The sequence below is a fragment of the Amphiura filiformis genome, chromosome 2 (assembly GCF_039555335.1).
Source record: "Amphiura filiformis chromosome 2, Afil_fr2py, whole genome shotgun sequence".
NCBI classification, from domain to species: domain Eukaryota; kingdom Metazoa; phylum Echinodermata; class Ophiuroidea; order Amphilepidida; family Amphiuridae; genus Amphiura; species Amphiura filiformis.
This window is the reverse complement of record NC_092629.1, coordinates 69,523,366-69,545,992: the sequence shown is the minus strand read 5'-3', so window position 1 is coordinate 69,545,992 and position 22,627 is coordinate 69,523,366. Positions and strand designations below refer to the sequence as shown.

The 22,627-nt window shown below is 36.0% G+C and overlaps 2 protein-coding genes across 2 annotated transcripts in view; one reads left to right on the top strand and one right to left on the bottom strand.

Annotated features, from left to right (window-relative positions):
• LOC140146558 (probable leucine--tRNA ligase, mitochondrial) overlaps window positions 1–22,627 on the bottom strand; it is a 136,922-nt gene that overhangs the window by 88,209 nt on the left and 26,086 nt on the right. The gene's annotated exons all lie outside the window — the stretch shown is intronic.
• On the top strand, window positions 16,829–19,204 carry LOC140171862 (E3 ubiquitin-protein ligase TRIM45-like). Its single transcript, XM_072195198.1, has one exon. The coding sequence runs from the start codon at window positions 16,994–16,996 to the stop codon at window positions 19,202–19,204; it is 2,211 nt and encodes a 736-aa protein (XP_072051299.1). The 5' UTR covers window positions 16,829–16,993.

The following is a 22,627-nucleotide window of genomic DNA, read 5'->3' as shown; positions in this document are numbered from 1 at the left end:
TTCGAAACCTTTTAATAACATTTAAATGTCGGGTTATATAAAGGTCATGAAAACGTTTTTAAAACGTTATTGAAAATATTTTGGGCAAACATTTTTCACAAAATATTTTTCAACTCAAAATAACATTCTGTTTAGAATGTTTTGTATCAAGTTTTCAAGAATGTTTTTGGAATATTATTAAAACGTTTTTATACCCTTTATATAACCCGACATTTAAACGTTTTCTGTAAAACATTTTTGTTTGCTGAGCAGTAGATTATCAAAAATGTTTTTTAAGGTTATGCAAACGTTTTATACTCTTAATATACCCTTTATATAACCCGACATTTAAACGTTTTCTGACAACCTTTTATAACCTTTTGCGAATGATGTCGAAAACGTTTTGTGTTTGCTGGGTAGTTACTTTTAAAATCAAAACAGACGATAATAGCCCGGGATATTAGACCTAATTTAATGTGAATGAATGAAGAAAACAAGTCCGTGTTGAATCGTATTAAAGTTTTATGTGGTATAATTATGTACCTGTAGGCCTACATAAATTAATGCGACTTCGTGGTAACTGTAGGTCTATGCTAATAGCTATAATTATGTAGAGCTAGTTTAAATAGACACTTGTATTGCAAAAGGAAGTCTAGTATAAACATAATGTAGGCCTACTAATGTGGCCGTGCAGCAGGCTATAGCCTAGGCAAAATATATCAATAAGCTCACAATATTGCGGAGTCGCACGTTTAGAAGATACAATGAATATTATCATGATTATTGCGGGGATTTACTGTATATAAAATTGAATATATAATTACCTTCGTAAGTTTTTTACAATTCCATGTTTCAATGCAATCAGCCCATCCGATCCCTCCTGTATAGCGTCTGCCAATGGCAACATAATTCTCGAGGTCGAAATGGATGTATTACGTGTTGTGATTGTTGCTGTATATAACTGACCCATCTAATTATCATCGACCCTACACTGTGCACTGTGCTGTGGCACCATCAGTATAGTACTTAATCGTATTGTACTGTCTGCATCAGAGTCTACTTTTCCACTAATTACGCTCACTCCCTATGAAATCAGGCCAGATCCACAGCGTTGCGTATTTTACTCTTCACAGCCTATTGAGCTAGTAATGAATGGTGTAATTCCCGGGGTGTAATTATTTTTAATAAAACTCAGAACTGAAGATAATTATAGTATAATTGTACCATTACCCATAATTGTTATATCATTATGATCTTCGATAAATTATAAAATCCCTGGGATAAAATAAATATAACAGAAACATGAAACTTCAAACACCAAGCTGGCAGTAGGCCTATATAACAGTCTGCACAGCGCTAACACAACAGAGTTGATATTTTGGCTAAGTAATATGCGACCACCTCAGGTGATATCACCTGAGGTGATATCACCTGAGGTGGAAAGTTGTATGAGCATATCCATGTCTGCATATATATATATATATATATATACAATTGCATGATTGACATAAGGTTGCACTTGAACTTTTGCATTATGGTCATTTTATTAAAGAAAAAAATAACATTATAATTGTTATCAGGACTGCTTGGTGTGAAGCACATTAAGTATGAAATAAAGATTTGAAGTTAATACATAAATAAAACTTCTATGCTAAAGGAATTTTGTTTGTTGTTTATATTGTAATATTACAGTTATATATGTATTGTTCTCTTTTTTTACTTCACCCACCCTCAACATTTTTAAAAGCTCTACTTGTTAGACTACTTGACTAGCTGAAAAATGGCAGAAGCAATCAATCCATTTTGTCTAACAGGGATGCACCATCGGGAGGGGTCTGGACTTTTTGAAAACAATCAATTTTTATGGACAAGTAATATGCATTACTTATTTGACCTCGGATGAACTCTGATATCCATAAAAAAAAATTGACTTCCTTCACTCTTCATATTCAAGTTATATGAAAATCCAACTGGGGTGATATAACAATTGGCAGCCACGCTGAAGGCCTAGGGTACTCAGTACAAATGACCACACAAACATAGGTCGCATTTTCAGCCATTTAGTATATTAACTACCCCTTTTCTCCAAAGATCAATTTTGGTATATGGATGGGTCATTTTTATGCCTCCACCATGAGGCATACTGTTTTTGCACTGTCCATGCTTCCATACTTATGTGCTTCCGTATGTACCGCCAGATGCTGTATCTTGTGAATGGATGTGCGGATTGACTTCAGATTTTCAGGATAGGTGTGTCATGGTCAGAAACTATGGATACTTTTTGTGGTAGTGTTCAAGGTCATATACTGAGGTCAAAGGTCAAAGGTCAAATCTTAAATTTTGTAATATGAACATTTCAAATCCTATAGCAACCAAACTTATGTCATAGCTGTACTATAGGAACCCTCATCTATTGGTGGTATTCAAGGTCATATACAGCGGTCAAAGGTCATTTGAGGTCAACTGGTAAATTACCATTATTTAAAACTTGGTTAAAATTTGGCCTCATGAACAATATAAATCCTAATGCAACCAAACTCAAAGGTCATACTGAGGTCAAAGGTCATTTGAGGTTAAAATACCATATTTACAACTTTTGGTTAAATTTGGTCTTATGAATAGTTTCAATATTGTCCCTCAAAATAGCCCCATAATGCAATTACCCTTTACATGTACATATAGAGGCCCCCTGAATTTACAGAATTAGAGGTTAATAACTGCGCATCGGTTATTTGGAGGGCATTGTGAAAAATCTAAACATTTTGCCTTTGGAACCGAGGAATATCCCGATGCGCCCCGAGGGATATTCCGAGTTCCAAAGCAAAATGTTTAGATTTTTCACAATGCCCGACTATATAACCGATGCAAAGTTATTAACCTCATTCATAACCGTCACTTTGATCTTTATAAATTACAAAATAACACAAAATTTTCCTCAAAAGTTTGTAAAAATAAACAATTCTTACATCTTCCCTTTCCCAAAATCGATCAGGCTAAAACAAAAGCGACCAATAACAAAAAGTGCGTATCAGAATCTGTGCAAATATGGTAGCGCGCATAATCCAAATCTGACAGCCAGCGCGCAGAAGTTCGTTGGACGCTGTCACGGGCGCACGAGAAGTCAATTGTGTGCGACATTGGAACAATTACGCATTTTGCGGTCAATTGTGAGATATTAATGACCTCGATTTGCGTTAAGCGTTTTCACAAATAATAAAATATGATTGGATGCACGCATCGCGTTTATTAATGAGGTTATGAATTGTATTTAAAGGGGTAACCCTATTGGTTTTGCAAGGCGTAAATCGGTGGGGACAGGGGACACGTCCCCTCACTTTTTAAAGTGGGGGACACAATATCAAATGTCCCCCACTTTTTGGTCCCCACCCCTAAAAAAAGGAAAGAGAAGAGAAAGGGAGAAAAAGAGAAGAGAAAAGGGAGGAAAAAAGAAGAGAAATGTTAAATTGCATGTAATTGAGTATGCCCATCACTGCTCATGCCTACAAAAACCGCAGTCGGTCATATATAGGCCTGTGGTTATTTTAGGCGTTGTGTGAAAGTGGGTCCACGGCCCATAAGCGTGTGAAAATTCATGCGGGCCCGCCTATATATGCAGGGCCTGTCACATTTATCACCAAAAAAATGATTTCAATATCAATCCATGCATGCTTTAGTAATTGTGAATCTCAAATCTCAAGTAAAATTTTGACAAAATGACTTCAATAATTGGACCTTCATTTTGTAAAATTTTCCAACCTCTGAAGGGGAACATCCCCCTCAGACACCCCCTACCCCTTGTGTGTATAGGCCTATAAACAAGTGGTCGCTTTCACTTCTACACCCGCAGGTGCGGATTCAGGGGGGCAGGTCTTTATGCCTAACATATCAGTGGCAGGCCCGTACACAGGGGGGCTGCGAGTCTGCGACCGCACCTCCCCAAATTTGCAAAAGTATACAAAAAGTCTTTTTAACACTTTTTTTGGTGAAAAAAGGTCCAAATTTGGGGAAGAAAGTCCACTTTTTACAAAATTGCCCCCCCCAAAAGTCCACTTTTTCAAAAGCGCCCCCCCCCCCCCCAAAAAAATCCTGGGTATGGGCCTGAATTCAGTGGACTTGTGTAACATTTAACATTTTGCTAATTGAGTTCGGACCCTTTTTTCTGTTTAAGCAATGATTTAAATAGTGTAAATATGATGCACCAAATGGCTTCAACTTCTCAGAGTGGAACATCCCCCCTCAGACACCCCTGCGTAGTGGGTAAACAAGTAGCCATTTTCGGTTCTGCTTTCCACATTTGCCAATTTATGTAATTTAATAGGTCTGCAATAATAGGGAAAACTTTTCCACAAAAGGCTTCATGGACCGTCATTTCACAAATTTTGGCTTTTTTAAACTAAAATTTTACACACTAATAGTGCCAAAATGGGCCACCAAATCGCTTCAATTAGGTATTCATTTTGCAAAAGTTTCTTACTTCTCAGGGGCAATTCAATCTTTCTACTGTGCGGCGCATAGGCGCGACCTTTGTCCCACGAACATCTATTAATTTGGGTTAATAGCGACCTACCATGATAAACCAGGTTCAACATCAACTTAACTGAAGGACGACCTTGCTACCATTTACCATCCATTCAGACTGTACCATTATTCACACGAGTAGGTGGTTGGTATTACAAAGAGTAGACAAATATATAGTTTTTATGCGCTGAAATGTAAAGTGTAGTAACTGATATATTTTCTGTATTTCATCCAAAGACAAATATAAGTAAGAGTAATCATTATTTATTAAAGTTCAAACAAAAAAGCAGCATATAAAATCATGCCACGTAGTAAAAAAATTATAAAATCATACCCGCTGAAAACTGCAACCAACCAAAATATCCTATGTGGAGAACAGCGTTCAAGAACCTCGAGTGAACGTGACCTGATATGCAGAGAAATTTTGACCTGAAAACTTACTGAAATATCTAATTAAGGGAAAAAACTCAATTTGGTGACCACTCTCTGGCTAGTAAGGTTTGACGATTGATTCGACTTCTATGGACCATTTAGAAACAAAATAGCCTCCATGTCCCTCGCGAAAATCCCGGCATTTTTCGCTAGAGGCCAAAATCCAAAATGGCCGCCGCCACCATTTTGAAAATGTAAGTTTTGAACCAGAGAACCTATAATCATGCACAAAGACACTTTTTCGGATATGTCGAAAGTACAAGGATTCCGATTCTGACATTAGTTTGACATTACGGCATCATTTTCACCAGAAATCCAAGATGGTGGCCGGCACCATCTTGAAAAATTTAGTTTTGAACCAGAGGACCTAAAAGCGTGTACAAAGAAACTTTTTGGCATTAGTCGACTACAAGGATTTTGAATCTGATATTACTTTGACATTATGACCTCATTTTTACCCAGAAATCCAAGATGGCGGCCGCCGACGCCATCTTGAAAAAAATAAGTTTTGAACCACAGCACCAAAAATCGTGTACAAAGACACTTTTTCGGGTAAGTCGACCCCAAGAAATCTGAATCTGACATTAATTTGACGTTATAACATAATTTTTGCCCAGAAATCCAAGATGGCCCCCATTTGGTAGAGCGTAAATGTAATTTTTGAATGAGAACAGAAGCATAAGTGTGTCATTTCCGCCTTATCGTGTGTTTTGTGGTATGGGTGATTTTGTCGTATTTTTTATACAAAAAAAATCGGGCGGTGTGTATAACAGCCATCAAAATTCACGAAAAAAATACACAAAGTGCACAAATGTATATGAAATCCATATACACCTTAGCATAAATTGTGACTATTACAATTTTCCTGATTTTAACACTAAACCGCCGACGGCTGTTGCTGGTCCTATAGCGTAGCACGCAGGGGTTTGTAGAGGTCATCTGGTTTAATACGGAGTAGAATAGGAAAAGTGGACCAATAGTTTGTATTGGGCACATCCCCCTCAGACACCCCCTGTGTAGTGGCTTAACAAGTAGCCATTTTCACTTCTGCTTTCCACATTTGCCAATTTATGTCATTTATGTATTGCATACCATGTCTATTGTGAATTTAAATCAATTCTTGACATGAAATTGATAAAATTGAAATATTAGCAGCTGTTAAAGTGTGAAAATGGTAAAAATGTGTCAGCAATTAGGGGCTGTGCAATAAATATGTGTAGCCCGGGGTGGTGAATTCTCAAAGTGGTCTGCCAAAAATCGCTTGCCCCCCTTTTGATGTGCCATAAAATCTTTGCCCCCCCCTTTCCACGGGCCAAAAAACCTTTGCCCCCCCCCCCTTTCCATGTGCCAAAAAATCTTTGCCCCCCCCCCCCATTTACACACTAAGATTTTGGGGAACCCTAATTTATCACCTTAAATTGTCTTATTATATAATGCGAGCGTAGCAAGCAGGAAATTTTGCATATTTGAACGTGTTCCTAATGTTTTCCTACACCTTTTTAGGGTGTAATATAGAAACCCCCTGCCAAAAAATGCTTGCCCCCCCCCTACACAAGGAGGAAACTCACTGCATGTACAGTACAACAATGATGGGACCTATACAATTAACTATAACTATAATTGGGGCTCACAATTGTTACATGTTAAGATAAATGGGATTGAAATAAAAGGAAGTCCATTGACCCTCAGCAATGTACCCTTAAATTTGCCTTGAAATATTCAGCCATTGTTCAAATCATTGATGGCAATGGACATAACATGATCATTGGCAATGCCAAGGTAGAAGCTAGACAAAATGGATACGAACTGGATGTACAGGACAACAATGATGGCACATATACAATTGACTATGATATAATATTGGATGGCTGAGCATGATACCATAACATATCGGATGAGTCATAAAAATATCGGACGAGCCAACGGCGAGTTCGATATTTGTATGACGAATCCGATATGTTATGGTATCATGAAAATAAGCTTATCATCAATATTATCATTATAGGTTTTCTTAACTCCTAATAACCCTGAAAACATAATAATGACACATATTGGGGCTCGTCATCACTACATGTTAAGATAAATGGGACTGAAATGAAAGGAAGTCCATTCAAAGCGATGTAAAGAATGACTCATTATGGGATTTCATCATCTATCTTACATTGTAGGGTACTTCAAAAATCCATGCATAAATAAATGTTCAGGGCACTTTTATTTTGCATACTATTGCTTTGAAACTTGGTCAAAATGTTTCTAATATGTTCTAATGTATTATATAGTGAACCCACCCTCTAATTTGCATAATCACATAATTAATAATGAGCTAGTTTGCATAAATGCTGATTAATTATACAAATTATTGGCAAAAATTACATATTAATGAGCCTTTACAGTCATTTTAGCTCATTAACTACATTGATTATTGATAAAAACATACAAAGAAAATATAAATTGGTGTATCATGAAAACCATTATGTCCAATTTACTTCAAACAAAAGGCATATTGATGCGTGTAGTTTGCCCTACTCAATTAATCTGTTGAATACATGCTCACGAAGGGTTTCTTGAATCACTCAAACAATGTAAACATTAAAAATGATACAAAACATGTAAATAAAGGGTGTATTATTTTAAAACCTATATTGGTAGCACCTTTAAGACAAAATCCTGCAGTATCCCTTTTGGATCTGTACCGGAGTAATTAGTATGGACATAACAATCTATACTGTCACTTTGTAATATTTCATGACATTTTGGTCAGATAAGATTGGGATTTTGATGGCTTAGAGACAAATGTAACTAATACAACTACAAGAGGTTAAAATGTACATTTGATAATCAAATTTGAATAAATGGTACGGTCGACTTCACTAATACATTGTAGTTTGATGTGTCATTGAAGTCCAACATAATGGTTAGCTCACACCCATGGTCAAACAATATAAATAAAACTGTCATTTAATTTTAAATTCACAGGTTTAAGCAAGCATGTAAGGATGAAAATAAAATGCAGCATAAAATATTCCATATAATGTAATGTGAATTAGCATAATTATGCACCACTCTTTGCTGTACATGTGTCAAATTGTAATGTATTGCACTGCCAATTCTGTTGTACCCACAACACTAAAACTATATACGGACAGCCTGTAACCATGGTAACATTCATAGTATGCCTTTTGCTTACATGCAAAACAAGGACATCTCAGACATCAACAGCTTGTATTTGATTAATTCAATGGAACATAAATCTGACCAAAGATATGGCTGCCTCTTTAGCACATATGTGAAGTACTCTGGTAAAAAGCCTGTGAAATAAATTTGAGATCAATTGTATCGACAAGCCAAAATTTATAACGGGCATTTGACAGTGTATAAGGCATTTTTACTATAAATCTGACCAAACAATATGGCTGCCTCTTTGCCACAGTGCCAGATGAAGGAAGATTTCAAAGATGAGTTTTTAACTTGTTCCATTTGTGCCGAGCTATATGATAATGATGAACATCAGGCCAAATGCTTGCCGTGTCTACATACCTACTGCAAATCTTGTTTACAAAGCATTGCTGGTAAGAGGTCACAGTTTGACTGTCCAAAATGTCGCAAACTGGTCACCGTAACAGGAGGAACTGTGGACAGCCTGCAGAATAACTTCATCGTGGAAAACTTAAAAGAGTACCAAAATATCTTTAATCTAGCAGTGATATGCAGAAATTGTGATGATAATAATTCAGCTGTGAGTTTTTGCCATGATTGTGCATCTTTCCAGTACCAGGGCTGTATAGATTGTCATCAGAAAATGCGCTCTATGCAACATCATCAGCTTGTGACTATTGAAGAACTACAAGCAAAGAAATGCAATCCCATGATGCAACAGCAGCAGCATTATACAAAACATCCAAAGCAAAATATGACTATGTATTGTAAAGACTGCAAAGTTCCAGTTTACGCAACATGTGGTCATCTTGGCCATCGGAATCATGACCTTATTGAACAATCAGCAGCCATTGAACAGATTGTAGCTGATATGCAGCTCTCCTCAAAGAAGGTAAATGAGAGAAAACAGGAATTAGCACGCAAACGATTGACAGCTGAAGAGATGCAGCAAACTTTGACCACAAATTTCAAAAAGAAAGAAAAAGAAGTGCGAGAATCAACTCAGAAACTATACACCCAAATTTGTGCTAATTACAAGAAAACCCAAACACATTTGAAAGACCTGTATGAAACAGAGCTGAACAATTTGACTTCAAGTATTGAAACCATAGACTTTCTCACTGCCCAAATGACCAATGCCTGTGAGTTTGCTAATCAATCATGTGATATGAGCCATCCCAGGCAGCTCTTAACATCACACAACCAAATCATAGAACGACTGAATGAACAAGAAACAGCACAGCTACCTGAGACTGCATCAGATAAGACTGACTTTGATTTCACTGAGAAGCACCATTCAGCTTTGGCACAGATTCAAAAATCACTGCAGGATTTGTGTGATATCAGATGGAAAACTCAGGTTGACCCACAGCGATGTACCATTCAGTTAGGACTGCCAAATGGATATCAGAGACAGAGAGCTATAGTTCAAACTGTAGGTGTCAATGGCCTAAAGATGACCACTGGCAATGCCAATGTAGACGCTAAACAACATGCATCCTCACTGGATGTACAAGATAACAATGATGGCACATATACAATTGAATATGGCTCATATGGGGGTCCACTACATGTTAAGATCAATGGGATTGAAATGAAAGGAAGTCCATTCAATACTCTGCCTAAGTACCATTCAACTAGTACAGCAAAGTAGATATTATGATGATGAGTATGAAGCCATAGTTCAAACTGTAGATGTCAATGGCCATAAAATGACCATTGGCAAAGACAAAGTAGAGGCTACACCAGTGTTGTGAAGTTGTAAACAAGTTCTGTTCATTTTTATAATAAGGGGAGTTTTTATGACAGTAACTTAGTTTTTGCTTAAAAAATAGTTTACAGTTATTATAATAAAATTTAACTAAGAATGAGAATCAATGATAGGAATTTTTTGTTTTTACTATCCTCTACCTATGATAGATGACAGGCAGGTCTAATATTTTTATCATAGTGGATACCGGCTGCGCCGGCAATCACTACTCAAAATATTGGACCTGCCTGCCGTCTATCACACGGTAGAGGACAGTAAAAACAAAAATTCCTATTGTTTATAAATACATTTATCAGGTTCGATAAATACTTAGTAATCATGAAGATTCTTTTAAACAAAACCAAATTTTACTCACTAGTTTGACGGATTTGCTTTTCATGGTCAAAAAGCATCACCAGAATATTGACTGATGATCACTTCTTCCAGTTGGATGAATCCTGTCACAATCCGTGCTGCTAATGGGGTCAACCTTGTCCTTGGAGTGGACCAGAAATTTGCGAAGGCTAGTGTTTGGCTTCATTTCCGTGGCTATGCCACGCTTTCTGAATATCCTAATTGGCCTTTTCCGCAAGCCCTTCCACATAAGGAATGACAACAACTCCTTTGGTTTGGGTGTCAGTGTCCGTTTTCTGTTTAGGTTTCTTTGCCTGTTTCTTAATTATCCATTTTTCTTTTACTTGCTTAAAAGCCCAATTTGGGTATCCACAGCTTTATCCGCGTCCTCAGTTATGATGATCAAAAAGAGTCCTGATCACCCCAACTTTTTGGTGGAATTGGTGGAAAAGGGTGGGGTGAATTAAAGCCATATTATAACATTTGCTGAGGAAGACGCCCTCACTGAATTTTTAAAATTCCTTTTTTTACACGATTAAATTGTACTTCATTAAGGGCTGGGGTATGAGCGTTTGGACAGTATTTATTTTGGGACATCAGAGCACATCAGACATATCGAATTGCATTCTGAATACGAAGAATGTCATTCTGATATCAAATAATTTTGATTTTTGAAATTCGCAATTTAATACACATTTTATGGCAAATTTTGATATTTAACAGTACTTGAAGTAAACTTTATAAATCTGATGATTTATACTTAAAGCGTATGTAGGTGGGATGAAAAGCCGACGATCAATTGAAAATGTTGACCTTTCGCATTGAAGATATGGATTTTTTTCCCAAAACACCAAAAAAAAAAAGGTCTTTTTGGGAAAAAAATCCATATCTTCAATATGAAAGGTCAAAATTTTCAATTGACCGTCGGCTTTTCCTTCCTGCTACATACACTTTAAGAATATATCATTAGATTTATATAATTTACTTGAGGACTGTTATATATCAAAATTTGAAAAATATCAAATTTTATAATTTGTCATAAAATTTGTATTATATTGTGATTTTCAAAAATGAAAATTATTTGATATCAGAAAGACATGCTTCAGATTCAGAATGCAATTGATAGGTCTGAGGTGCTCTCATGTCCACAAAAAAATACTGTCGAAACGCATAATAAACGCTCATTTTAGATCCCTTAAACCAAAATACCCTGCAAAAATCAAGACTCTAGGTGCTGTAGTTTTGTCAAAATCCGAGATTTTGAATAAAACGCCAGAACCGGCGCTTTATTATTACAATGGAATTATTAGTCGAACGCATACACGATGTTCATAACACACGGTACGTACACGGCGTGCGGGTGGTGATATACACAACAAAGGGTCGTACCACAACATGACCAAAGGAGTGGTACGTATTAGTGACATGTGTGCTGGTAGTAAATTCCAATTTTCTTTGCTTTACCGTAGTTGTTTGGCTCAAAAATAAAAGGGGATATATCTGATAGTAAAAGCTAAACATTTTATGGCAAAGAAATGCTAATCTATTTTGTTTGAAAATGTTATAATATGGCTTTAAAATTGAGGTACTGGTCAGTGTGTGTGACCTTTCTATCAAGTAACTGACCCATCCAGCTTGCAAACAATTAATGTGTCCAAAAACGGTATAGTACCCTCATGCTCTTTCTCAAAAGTAAATTTAATGTTCTCAGTGGGGTCACTCTGATTAAGCTGGGATTTGTCCAACTGGAAGAAGTTATCATCAATCAATATTCCGATGCTTTTCGACCACAAAGCGAAACCGTCAAACTAGGGAGTAAAATTTTGTTTTGTTTAGAAGAATCTTGGTAATTATCATGTCATATAGTTAGATACAGATAAGACAATTGACATACAATTCCAGTAGCAATTTTGTATTTAGGCCTAAAAAAATTGTTTGATTGGCGCAACCCGTCCGACCCTGAAATTATGCCCGACCCTAGAGGTTTTTTGTTTGTTTTATTTTTGAAAAAATAAATAAATAAATAAATAAATAAAATTTAAGAAAAATAAAAAAAAGAAGAAAAAAGTTCCAAGGCCTTTCTCAAACGCAATTTACAACTGTAAAAGGGTTTTTTTTTAATGTTACGCCAATCAATCAATTCTTTTTTAGGCCTTATGGTCATTTTAAAGAAAATAATAACATTATAATTGTATCAGAACTGTCACATGTGAAACACATGATTGTAAACATTACTTGAAGTATATTCATAACCTCATGAATAAACATGACGCATGCAATCCAATCATACTGAATTTGCATAAACACATGGATACAAATATAGGTTATTTTTATTGTAAAGTGACCATGTCTTATGACGTGTTACATGAATATGCTGTATAATGACTGCGTTGTGTGTGATGTGTTGTGTTATGAACTTCAACAATTTAGGTCCGACCCCACTGGTTGCAGTGGACATTGCATGATTGCGTACTAGTGTGATTGGTCCCTAGTCTGTGGTATGTCCCTAATCGGCTATTCGATCTCTTACAGGGCAAATGAAAGATAAAATTCATATCGTATTTTGTTTTTAAATTTAAAAGAAGAAAAAATAAAGACTGAACTTATAAATAAAATAGCTTTTATGCAAAGTAATATTTTGTTGTTGTATTATGGTTTGTATGATTCGGTTTTGTTTTTTTTGACCTATGATTGACCTATCCCGACTGTAAAGTTAAATGGTCTTATTTGGTTACGCATTTTACTAAGGGTGAGGGGGTATACAACTAAAATTAAAGGAAATTCATTGTGAGTGATCAGCTATTATTGTAAGACTATTTGACTATAGTTGAACCCTTGTCAAACACTATAGGTATCCTTTGGTTATACACACTTTACTAAGCGGAAGGGGTACAACTCAAAAGAAAATGAAATTCATTCTGAGAAATGCAGTATGGAATATGGTCATTTTCACAGTAAAGGGTGTAACTTTTGATTTTTAGAGTCAAAATTTCAAACCACTTAAATATGTTTCTATTTACTGTAATCATGCATAGAAGCAACTTAAATTCCAGTAAAATAATGTTTCAAGGCTTAAACCTTTTGATTTCTGATAAAAAATTGACATTTCCATAACATTTTGGTTAAAATCTAAGAAAAATGTATTTTACATAAGCTCAGAAAATTATGACATGAAAGCTGGAATACATACGAAATCCCATTCCAAAGTAAGTCAACAGATACAAGTTAAATTTTATACCATGTTTTGCTATGTTTGTAATTGCAATTTTGAAAATTTTTAACATCAAGGGTCATTTGCAATGGAAATTTTCCAACCTTAAACATATTTTTAAGTTTTAATTGGGTTCCTAAAATAATTTGAATGTCTAACTTCATGTACAAATACTGCTTGCTGAAAGAAACCTCCCCGCCAAGTTTCACATAAATTGGAGTTATTTTCTAGAATTGGCAATTCAAGCGATCTGTGTTTCGGAGGCTTCAGTTAACAACACAGGTGATCATAAAAGTAAAATATTTGGCTAACTACTACAAGTTGACAAGAAAAAATAGGTAAAAAATATCACAATTACCAATTTTCATGCATTGCTTCTAAGTATTGAATTTCAGTTGTGACAAAACTTAAATTATCACAGCAAGTCATTTTTTTTTGTTTCGGAGGCTTCATGTTAACAATGGTTAAACATTGCAGAAGTAGTTTTTTGAAAACAACACTGTTGGGATCATCTAAGCTGTTATTTTCTTGTGTGTATTGAATCAATGATTCTATGCGGCAGATATTGTAGATTTATAACATGGTAATTTTTTCACCCATTTGTTAAGTATGGTGTTATTTGCATGTGAAGCCTCCGAAACAGACTTTCTTGGGTATCAGTATATTTTTCAAACATTAACCATAATATCAAATTTTTTTTTAATTTATGACATTCTGCACATATCATGTAACAATTACAATGCAGATATCAATATGGAACACACCAATTTAGATATGCATATATGATAATTAACCTAATTGTTGTTTCGGAGGCTTCATTTGTTTCGGAGGCTTCAATTATTAACGGAAAGTTTGTATTGGGTCCCATTTTCAAACGGTGATATATATCTCCATGATTTAAAAACAAGTGACTTGAGGATCTACTTTGCTACATTTTGATAAATAGATTGGATGAGCTCTTTTGTTTATATTTGCCCAAGCTTGCTGAACAGTTTGTTGCGGAGGAAAAAAAAAAGTTAACGGAAAAATGGCTCTTTGAAGTCAAGATTTTATAAAAATTTTAAAAGCTTGCAAATCGACTAATTTTTGTTACCCATTTCAAGTTAAGATATCAACTGTTATGAATCAAGAAGAAGTGAAGAAATAACCAAGAATTATGAACCAAAGCTATACCCACAAAGTTTGTTAACAATTGTTAACGGAAAATGAAGCCTCGAAGCGACAAATCTCAAGTCCGGTTCTCAAAAATACAGGGCTGTTCACAATTAAATCAAATGTGGCAGTGTTTACTGAACATATGACCGTACTTTCAGGATAAGAAAAATTATCCATGAACTAACTGAAGAAGAAAACACAGGGTTTTACAAAAATGTTACTGTTTTTATAGTTTTTCAAAATGGCAATATTAGGTACATTTAAGCCTGCTAAAATTGAACGCAGTAACTCCCGAAGATGATTATGCTACCCAAGGTAGCTGCTAACTAGATGACTTATGTGGCCAAAAATCATGGAATTCTGTGGCTTTATTAGAACACTACGGATCAAAATGTTAAAAATCCAAAGTTACACCCTTTACCGTGAAAATGACCATATGCCACATATAAATGTAATGTTATTTAAATAATTTCCAGGCTGATCCTTTCCCAAACTAAAATATGACATCTCAAGATATTCCCTTTAATGTACTATTTGAGCCCCCCCCCCACACACACACACCTTTTCTGCATATGTAATAAGGCAAATTATTTTATTTAAGTTCATTGAACTTTAAAATGCAAAAAATTCTCGGGTGGATTGTGTTTAGACCATTTTTGTCAAAGTCCCCCCGCTTCTGAAAAAGTCCTGGCTACACCACTGATTATACAGCCAGAGGCAGGGTTTTCTTTAAGTAGTTTGCTGAAGGGGTATTTTCAAATTTTTTTGACCCTTTTAATTGTGAAATTTTCCTCTGAAGGGGTCCAAAATATTGCCCAAGGGGTATTTTTTTTTTTTTTGGAAGATGTTTTTAACAATATTGGGTGTTTCTATTTTCAGTTCTTGTAATATTTGAATGCGTACATTTGTAAGATTGTGTACGCATTGGACTTTGAACTTTGGATTTCAAGGGGTCCGCAAAGTGTGTGAACGCGTAAATACGCGTGTTTTGTGCGTTAAAGTAAACCCTGGCCAGAGGTATTAAATATTATTTTATCTTTATGGAATTTTATTTACTGTAATATTGTGATGTATATTAAAGGTGTTTGTAAATATATACATTTATGTGAATATGTTGCTTTATTCTGGACATACAATAAGGCCTAAAAAAAATTGTTTGATTGGCGTAACCCAACTTACCCTAAAAATAGGCCCGACACTAGACTTTTTTCTTATTTTTTGGCAAAATTTTTTTTAAAAGGAAAAAAAAGAAATAAAAAAGTTCCAAGGCCTTAATCATGCGCAATTTACCGCTTAAAATATGTGTAAAAAAATTGCCGACCGACCTACCCTAATTTTTTTTATGTTAACCCAATCAAACAATTTTTTTAGGCCTAATTGACATAAAATTGAAAATTAGAATAATTTCCTTGAGAGCATGTTAAAGTATCCACAAGGTAAGAGATCTCAAATGCACCAACCCACACACCCACACCACAATACCCCCCCCACAAACAGACACACCCACAAAGGGAAAACTACTTATCTATCTTATGAAGATAACTGCATTGATAAACTACTCATCTTATGAAGATAGCAATATTGGTGTATGCAATTATTCCCCTATCCCTTATAGTATGTCACATTTGACTGAATATTTCAAAAATCTAGTCATATATTTTTTTTTTTTTTTTTTCATTTTTTCACATTACATGAATCAAATTTAAGCAACTTTTCTGTTTGTTTAATAAACTCCATGCCAGTGTGGTACAGTGTTAATAATTATGAAGATATATGGATTTGTCAAACACACTTACACATCAATAAACTGTCATTTATTTTTAAATTCACAGATTTTAAGGAAGCGTGAAAGGTTGAAAATAAAATGCAGCATTCCACATAATGTAATGTGAATTAGCATGATTATGTACCAATTCCTGCTGTACATGTGCCGAATCATAATGTAGTGCAGTGTCGATTCACAGCCCGCAACATTCACAGTGTGGCTATACTAACATGCACCGTGAGTAATATCTCACTGACAACTTGCATTTACATGTAATTAATTCAATAGAAGAATTTTTTTTAATTTCTCCTGAATGTATATCAATCTAGTAATAGTCATCTAATGATATTATTCAATAAATATTTGGTCAAAATTTACTTTAAAATGGCTAAGAGCCAACATTTCACAAGTGAAAATATTGATCATGCTGTAAACTGAATTGAGCTGGCTGTCTGGGTCAAAGTGTCACGGTTAGCATAGCATCGATCGTATTCAATGCTTTGGTTTGAGGCATAGCAGCTTGGCTATGAATTCCAAGAAAACAATAGCTTATTTTGTGACATTATGTGGAACTACTCTGGTAAAAAGCCTGTGAAATAAATTTGAGATAAATTCTATCAACAAGCCTTGACAGTGTATAAATGCATCTATAATATAAATCTGACCAAACAATATGGCTGCCTGTTTGCCACAGTGCCAGATGAAGGAGGATTTCAAAGATGAGTTTCTAACTTGTTCCATTTGTGCCGAGCTATATGATAACGCTGAACATCAAGCCAAATGCTTGCCCTGTTTACATACCTATTGCAAATCTTGTTTACAGCGCATTGCTGGGAAGAAGTCACAGTTTGACTGTCCAACATGTCGCAAACTGATCACCTTAACAGGAGGGACTGTGGACAGCCTGCCAAATAACTTCATTGTGGAAAACTTAAAGGAGTACCAAAATATCTTTAATCTGGCTGTAACCTGTGGTAATTGCAATAGAGGTGATCCAGCTGTGAGATTTTGCCATGATTGTGGCTCTTTTCAGTGCCAGCGATGTACTGATAATCATCAAGAAATGCGCTCTATGCAACATCATCAGCTTGTGACTATTGAAGAACTACAAGCCAAGAAATGCAATCCCATGATGCAACAGCAGCAGCAACATTGTACAAAACATCCAAAGCAAGATATGACTATGTATTGTAAAGACTGCAAAGTTCCAGTTTGTGCAACATGCGGCCATCTTGACCATCGGGGTCATGACCTTATTGAGTTATCAGCAGCTATTGAACAGATAGTCGCTGATATGCAGCTCTCCTCAAAGAAGGTAAATGAGAGAAACCAAGAATTAGCACGCAAACGATTCACAGCATTAAACCTGCAGCAAACTTTGACCACAAATTTCAAAAAGAAAGAAAAAGAAATGCAAGAATCAACTCAGAAACTATACAACCAAATTCGTGCTAATTACAACAAAACTCAAGCTCACTTGAAACACTTGTATGAAACAGAGATGAACAATTTGACTGCAAGTATTGAATCCATAGACTTTCTCACTGCCCAAATGACCAGTGCTTGTGAGTTTGCTAATCAATCATGTGATATGAGCCATCCCATGCAGCTCATAACCTTAGAAAACCAAATCATGGAAAGGCTGAATGAGCTAGAAATAGCAAAGCTACCTGAGACTGCATCAGATAAGACTGACTTTGATTTCACTGAGAAGCATGATTCAGCTTTGGCACAGATTCAAAAATCACTGGAGGATTTGTGTGATATCAGATGGAAACCTCAGGATGACCCACAGCGATGTACCATTCAGTTAGGACTGCCAACTGGATATCAGAGGCTGAAGGCTACAGTTCAAATTGTAGATACCAATGGCCATAATATGACCACTGGCAACGCCAAGGTAGACGCTACACAAGGTGGAAACTCACTGCGTGTACAGAACAACCATGATGGCACGTATATAATTGACTATGCCTCATGTAGGGGTTCACAGCCAGTGTATGTTAAGATAAATGGAATGGAAATGAAAGGAAGTCCATTCAATACCCTGCCTGAGGTTGACCCACGGCAATGTACCATTCGATTAGGACTGCTAAGAGTCTCCGGCAATAAGCATGATAAAGCCAAAGTTCAAACTGTAGATCGCAATGGCCATAATATGACCACAGGCAATGCCAAGGTAGAAGCTGCACAAGGTGGAAACTCACTGCGTGTACAGGACAACAATGATGGCACATATATAATTGACTATGCCTCATGTAGGGGCTCACAGCCAATGTATATAAAGATAAATGGGACTGAAATGAAAGGAAGTCCATTCAATTCCTTGTCTGAGGTTGACCCACAACGATGTACCATTCAATTAGGACTAGTAGCATATAGATATAACTTGAGGAAAGCCACTGCTGTTGTTCAAACTGTAGATGCCAATGGCCATAATGTGACCAATGGTAATGCCAAGGTAGACGCTACACAAGATGGAAATTCACTGAGTGTACAGAACAACCATGATGGCACATATACAATTGAATACGATTCATATTACGACAATAATTTTTCGTACTCAATCCCCCTATGTATTCTGATAAATGGGACTCATATGACAGGATCACCCTTCCAAACCATGCCACTTATTGACCTACAGAAATGTACCATTCGAGTAGGGTTGCCTGGTGTCTATGGCAGTATAGCCATAGTTCAAGTTGTAGATGTCAATGGCCATAATACCATTAATGCCAGGGTGGCAGCTACACAAGATAAAATGAATGCATTGCATGTGCAGGATAACCATGATGGCACGTATACAATTGACTATAAATACGCAGGCTTACTATATGTAAATATAAATGGGACTGTAATGAATGGAAGTCCATTCAAAGTGTAGTAAAGCATTATTTGATTCAATTTATACTCAGATTACAAAGTTAATTTTTCAAAATCAAGTAGAATTGTTCACTGCCCTTTTGAAAAATGAGCGAGGATCAACAGCTAGCCTCCAACATCTTCGCAGCCGTACTACTGCTGCATTCGCAAGTATACGACGCACAAGGAGGGCACATGTACGCAATGGAATTGATGCAATGCGGATCAGTGCTGAAACCTGTATTCGTCAAGGAGGCAACCAGGTAAAGGGCACATCAGCACAATAAACTCACTTCAGAAGAACCAAGGACATTATGACATACCAAACAGCTCTTTTCAGGCTACCTTTTATCCCAAAAAGAGAAAATGACATGTTGCAAATAAAAAGAAAGCAAGAAACAACAAAGTAAGAAAGTAAGAAACATAATAAAACAAAAAGGCATAAATAACCCAAGAAAAAATAAGTTAAATTGCAAATATAGCAAGAGAAGTCCCATACCACATCCAGGGTGTAGCAAGGTTGAAAAATGTGGGTCGGCCATCACAAATGTGGGGCGGCCAAATTACAAATATATGCCCAAATTGAAATAAAGATATAAAGAAAAACATAACAAATTTCTCAATAAGTGGGGCGGTCATGGCATCCCCGGCCGCCCCGCCTGTTACAGCCCTGACCACATCGGCACATCCACATCCATTTTGCCGACAAGTTAATGACACTTGGCACAATCCATAGCCACACCATTCCCTAAACAAAGTTTGTTATTTTTATACCATTATTATTGAGGAATGCTTGATATTCATGCATGGTACGTGTCAATCCTTTTCAATCTTTGAAGTAGCCAAACCTCCTCCGTGGACAGAGTAAAAAACAGGTACATTTCTTCAAAAGAGCATATCTTCAAGAGTTGTGAGCCGATTGAAATATTTCTTTCGGTTTATTAAAGCTACCGAATAAATATAAATATATATTTGATTAACTAGGAGAAAAAGAGGGTGCAATGAGGGTTCTGTTTTTATTGGGACACCCTGTATAAGTCTTTGGGCTTGATTGTCACAGCATACAAAAAATACCCTAAAAACACATTTTTTTGGCCTGTATTTCCAAAAAATTACCAAACATTACAATTTGACTTCCATTGCCAGTTAGAACTAATTAAAGGATTAGGATTTAGCTATGTTTCATTTGGCAAAACTTCGCATCTTGTAGGATTAATCATTTTTTCTTAATATTAGTCAAATTTACCAACAGTTTTAGTATTTTGTTTGTAATGAAAATACAGAACTTAAAGAAATTCTTTATCATGTATAAATATATAGACACGCACAAAGGGATCACAACCAATAATTATCACACATTATACCTGTCCCTTAGTTAAAGTACTGGTAAACTTATTGTACTCCTTTGTGTCACACCAGAGAGGATATACCCTTCCCAGAATCCTTTGCAACATGATCGCGATGCCACACCTCATAGCAAAGAACACTCTTACTACTTTGCACCGATTCCCTTTGTTTTCATGTTGCGAATAGACTGGCTAAACATGGGTCAATAGTCATAAAATAATTTTTTCAAGAACTGGATCATTGAGGTACATTTCGTCACTATCGACCCATTTTTTGCACTATAGATAGCAAATCAGTACAGGAAATTGAAATAGAAGAAGTGCATTGTGGGAAGTGTAAGATATCTTCTCTGGTGTCACACTTGAATGAGTACTATTAATTTTGGTAGGTGTTATTTTTTGCACCGAATCAAATTTTCAACAACTTTTATGTTTGTTTAATAAATTTCGGTAGTAAAGTGTGAATAATTAACTGATTGTTCAGTTTTAACACACACTGCACAATAACAAATGTCTGTATTTTTAAATTACACAAATTTAAGGAAAGCATGAAAGGTGAAAATAAAATTTTTCATAACACACTGCACAACAACAAATGTCTATGCATTTTTAATCACAAACTTAAAGAAAGCACAAAAGGGTGGAAATAAAAAATTTCAGTTTTTAAAGGGTGAAAATAAAATTTTCAGTTTTAACATACACTGTACATTAACAAATGTCTATGTATTTTTAAATTACACAGATTTAAAGAAAGCCTAAAAGGGTGAAAATAAAATGCAGCATAAAATATTCCACTTGTACACACACAAGGAAGTAATGTGGTACCTGCCCTCCTTGCTGTGGTTCTGTTGGATGTTGAACACACAAAACCATACAAAATACAAGCTTCTACCTAAGCAATATGGCTTGTGCTTCTCAGTTGCCATGCCAGATGAAGGAAGATTTCAAAGATGAGTTTTTAACTTGTTCCATTTGTGCTGAGTCATATGATAATGCTGAACATCAAGCCAAATGTCTGCCCTGTCTACATACCTACTGCAAATCTTGTTTACAAAGCATTGCTGGTAAGAGGCCACAGTTTGACTGTCCAAAATGTCGCAAACTGATCACCTTAACAGGAGGAACTGTGGACAGCCTGCAGAATAACTTCATCGTGGAAAACTTAAAGCCGTATGAAAATATCTTTAACCCAGCAGTGATTTGTGGAAATTGTGATGATGATAATCCAGCTGTGAGTTTTTGCCAAGATTGCGCATCTTTCCAGTGCCAAGTATGTATAGATAGTCATCAGAAAATGCGCTCCATGCGACATCATCAACTTGTGACTATTGAAGAACTACAAGCCAAGAAATGCAATCCCATGATACAACAGCACCAGCATTGTACAAAACATCCAAAGCAAGATATAACTATGTACTGCATAGAAGCCAACTGCAGAGTACCTGTTTGCGCTACCTGTGGCCTTCTGGATCATCAGGGTCATAAGCTTCTTGAGCTATCAGCAGCCTTTGAAAAGATGGTTGCTGATATGAAGCTCTCCTCAAAGAGGGTAAATGAAAGAAACCAGGAATTAGCATACACACGATTGGTAGCTGAAGGATTGCAGCAAACTTTGACCGTTAACTTCAAAAAGAAAGAAAACGAAATGCAAGAGTTGACTCAGAAATTACATAACCAAATTGATGCTAATTACTCCAAAGTTCAAACACACTTGAAAAACCTATATGAAATGGAGATGAACAATTTGACTTCAAGTATGGAATCCATAGACTTTCTCGCTGCCCAAATGACCAGTGCTTGTGAGTTTGCTAATCAATCATGTGATATGAGCCAAAAATATCCCCGGCAGCTCATGACCTCACAAAATCAAATCATGGAACGACTGAATGAACTAGAAATAGAAAAGCTACCCGAGACTGCATCAGATAAGACTGACTTTGATTTCACTGCAAAGCATCATACAGCTATGGCACAGATTCAAAAATCACTGCAGGATTTGTGTGATATCAGATGGAAAACTCAGGTTGACCCACAGCGATGTACCATTCAGTTAGGATTTGAAAGTAGTTCTAAGCAGAAGTGTAGAGCGGTTGTTAAAT

Excerpts from the sequence above, each read along its gene's own strand:
- LOC140171862 (XM_072195198.1), top strand. The coding sequence starts at position 16,994 with ATGGCTGCCTGTTTGCCACAGTGCCAGATGAAGGAGGATTTCAAAGAT.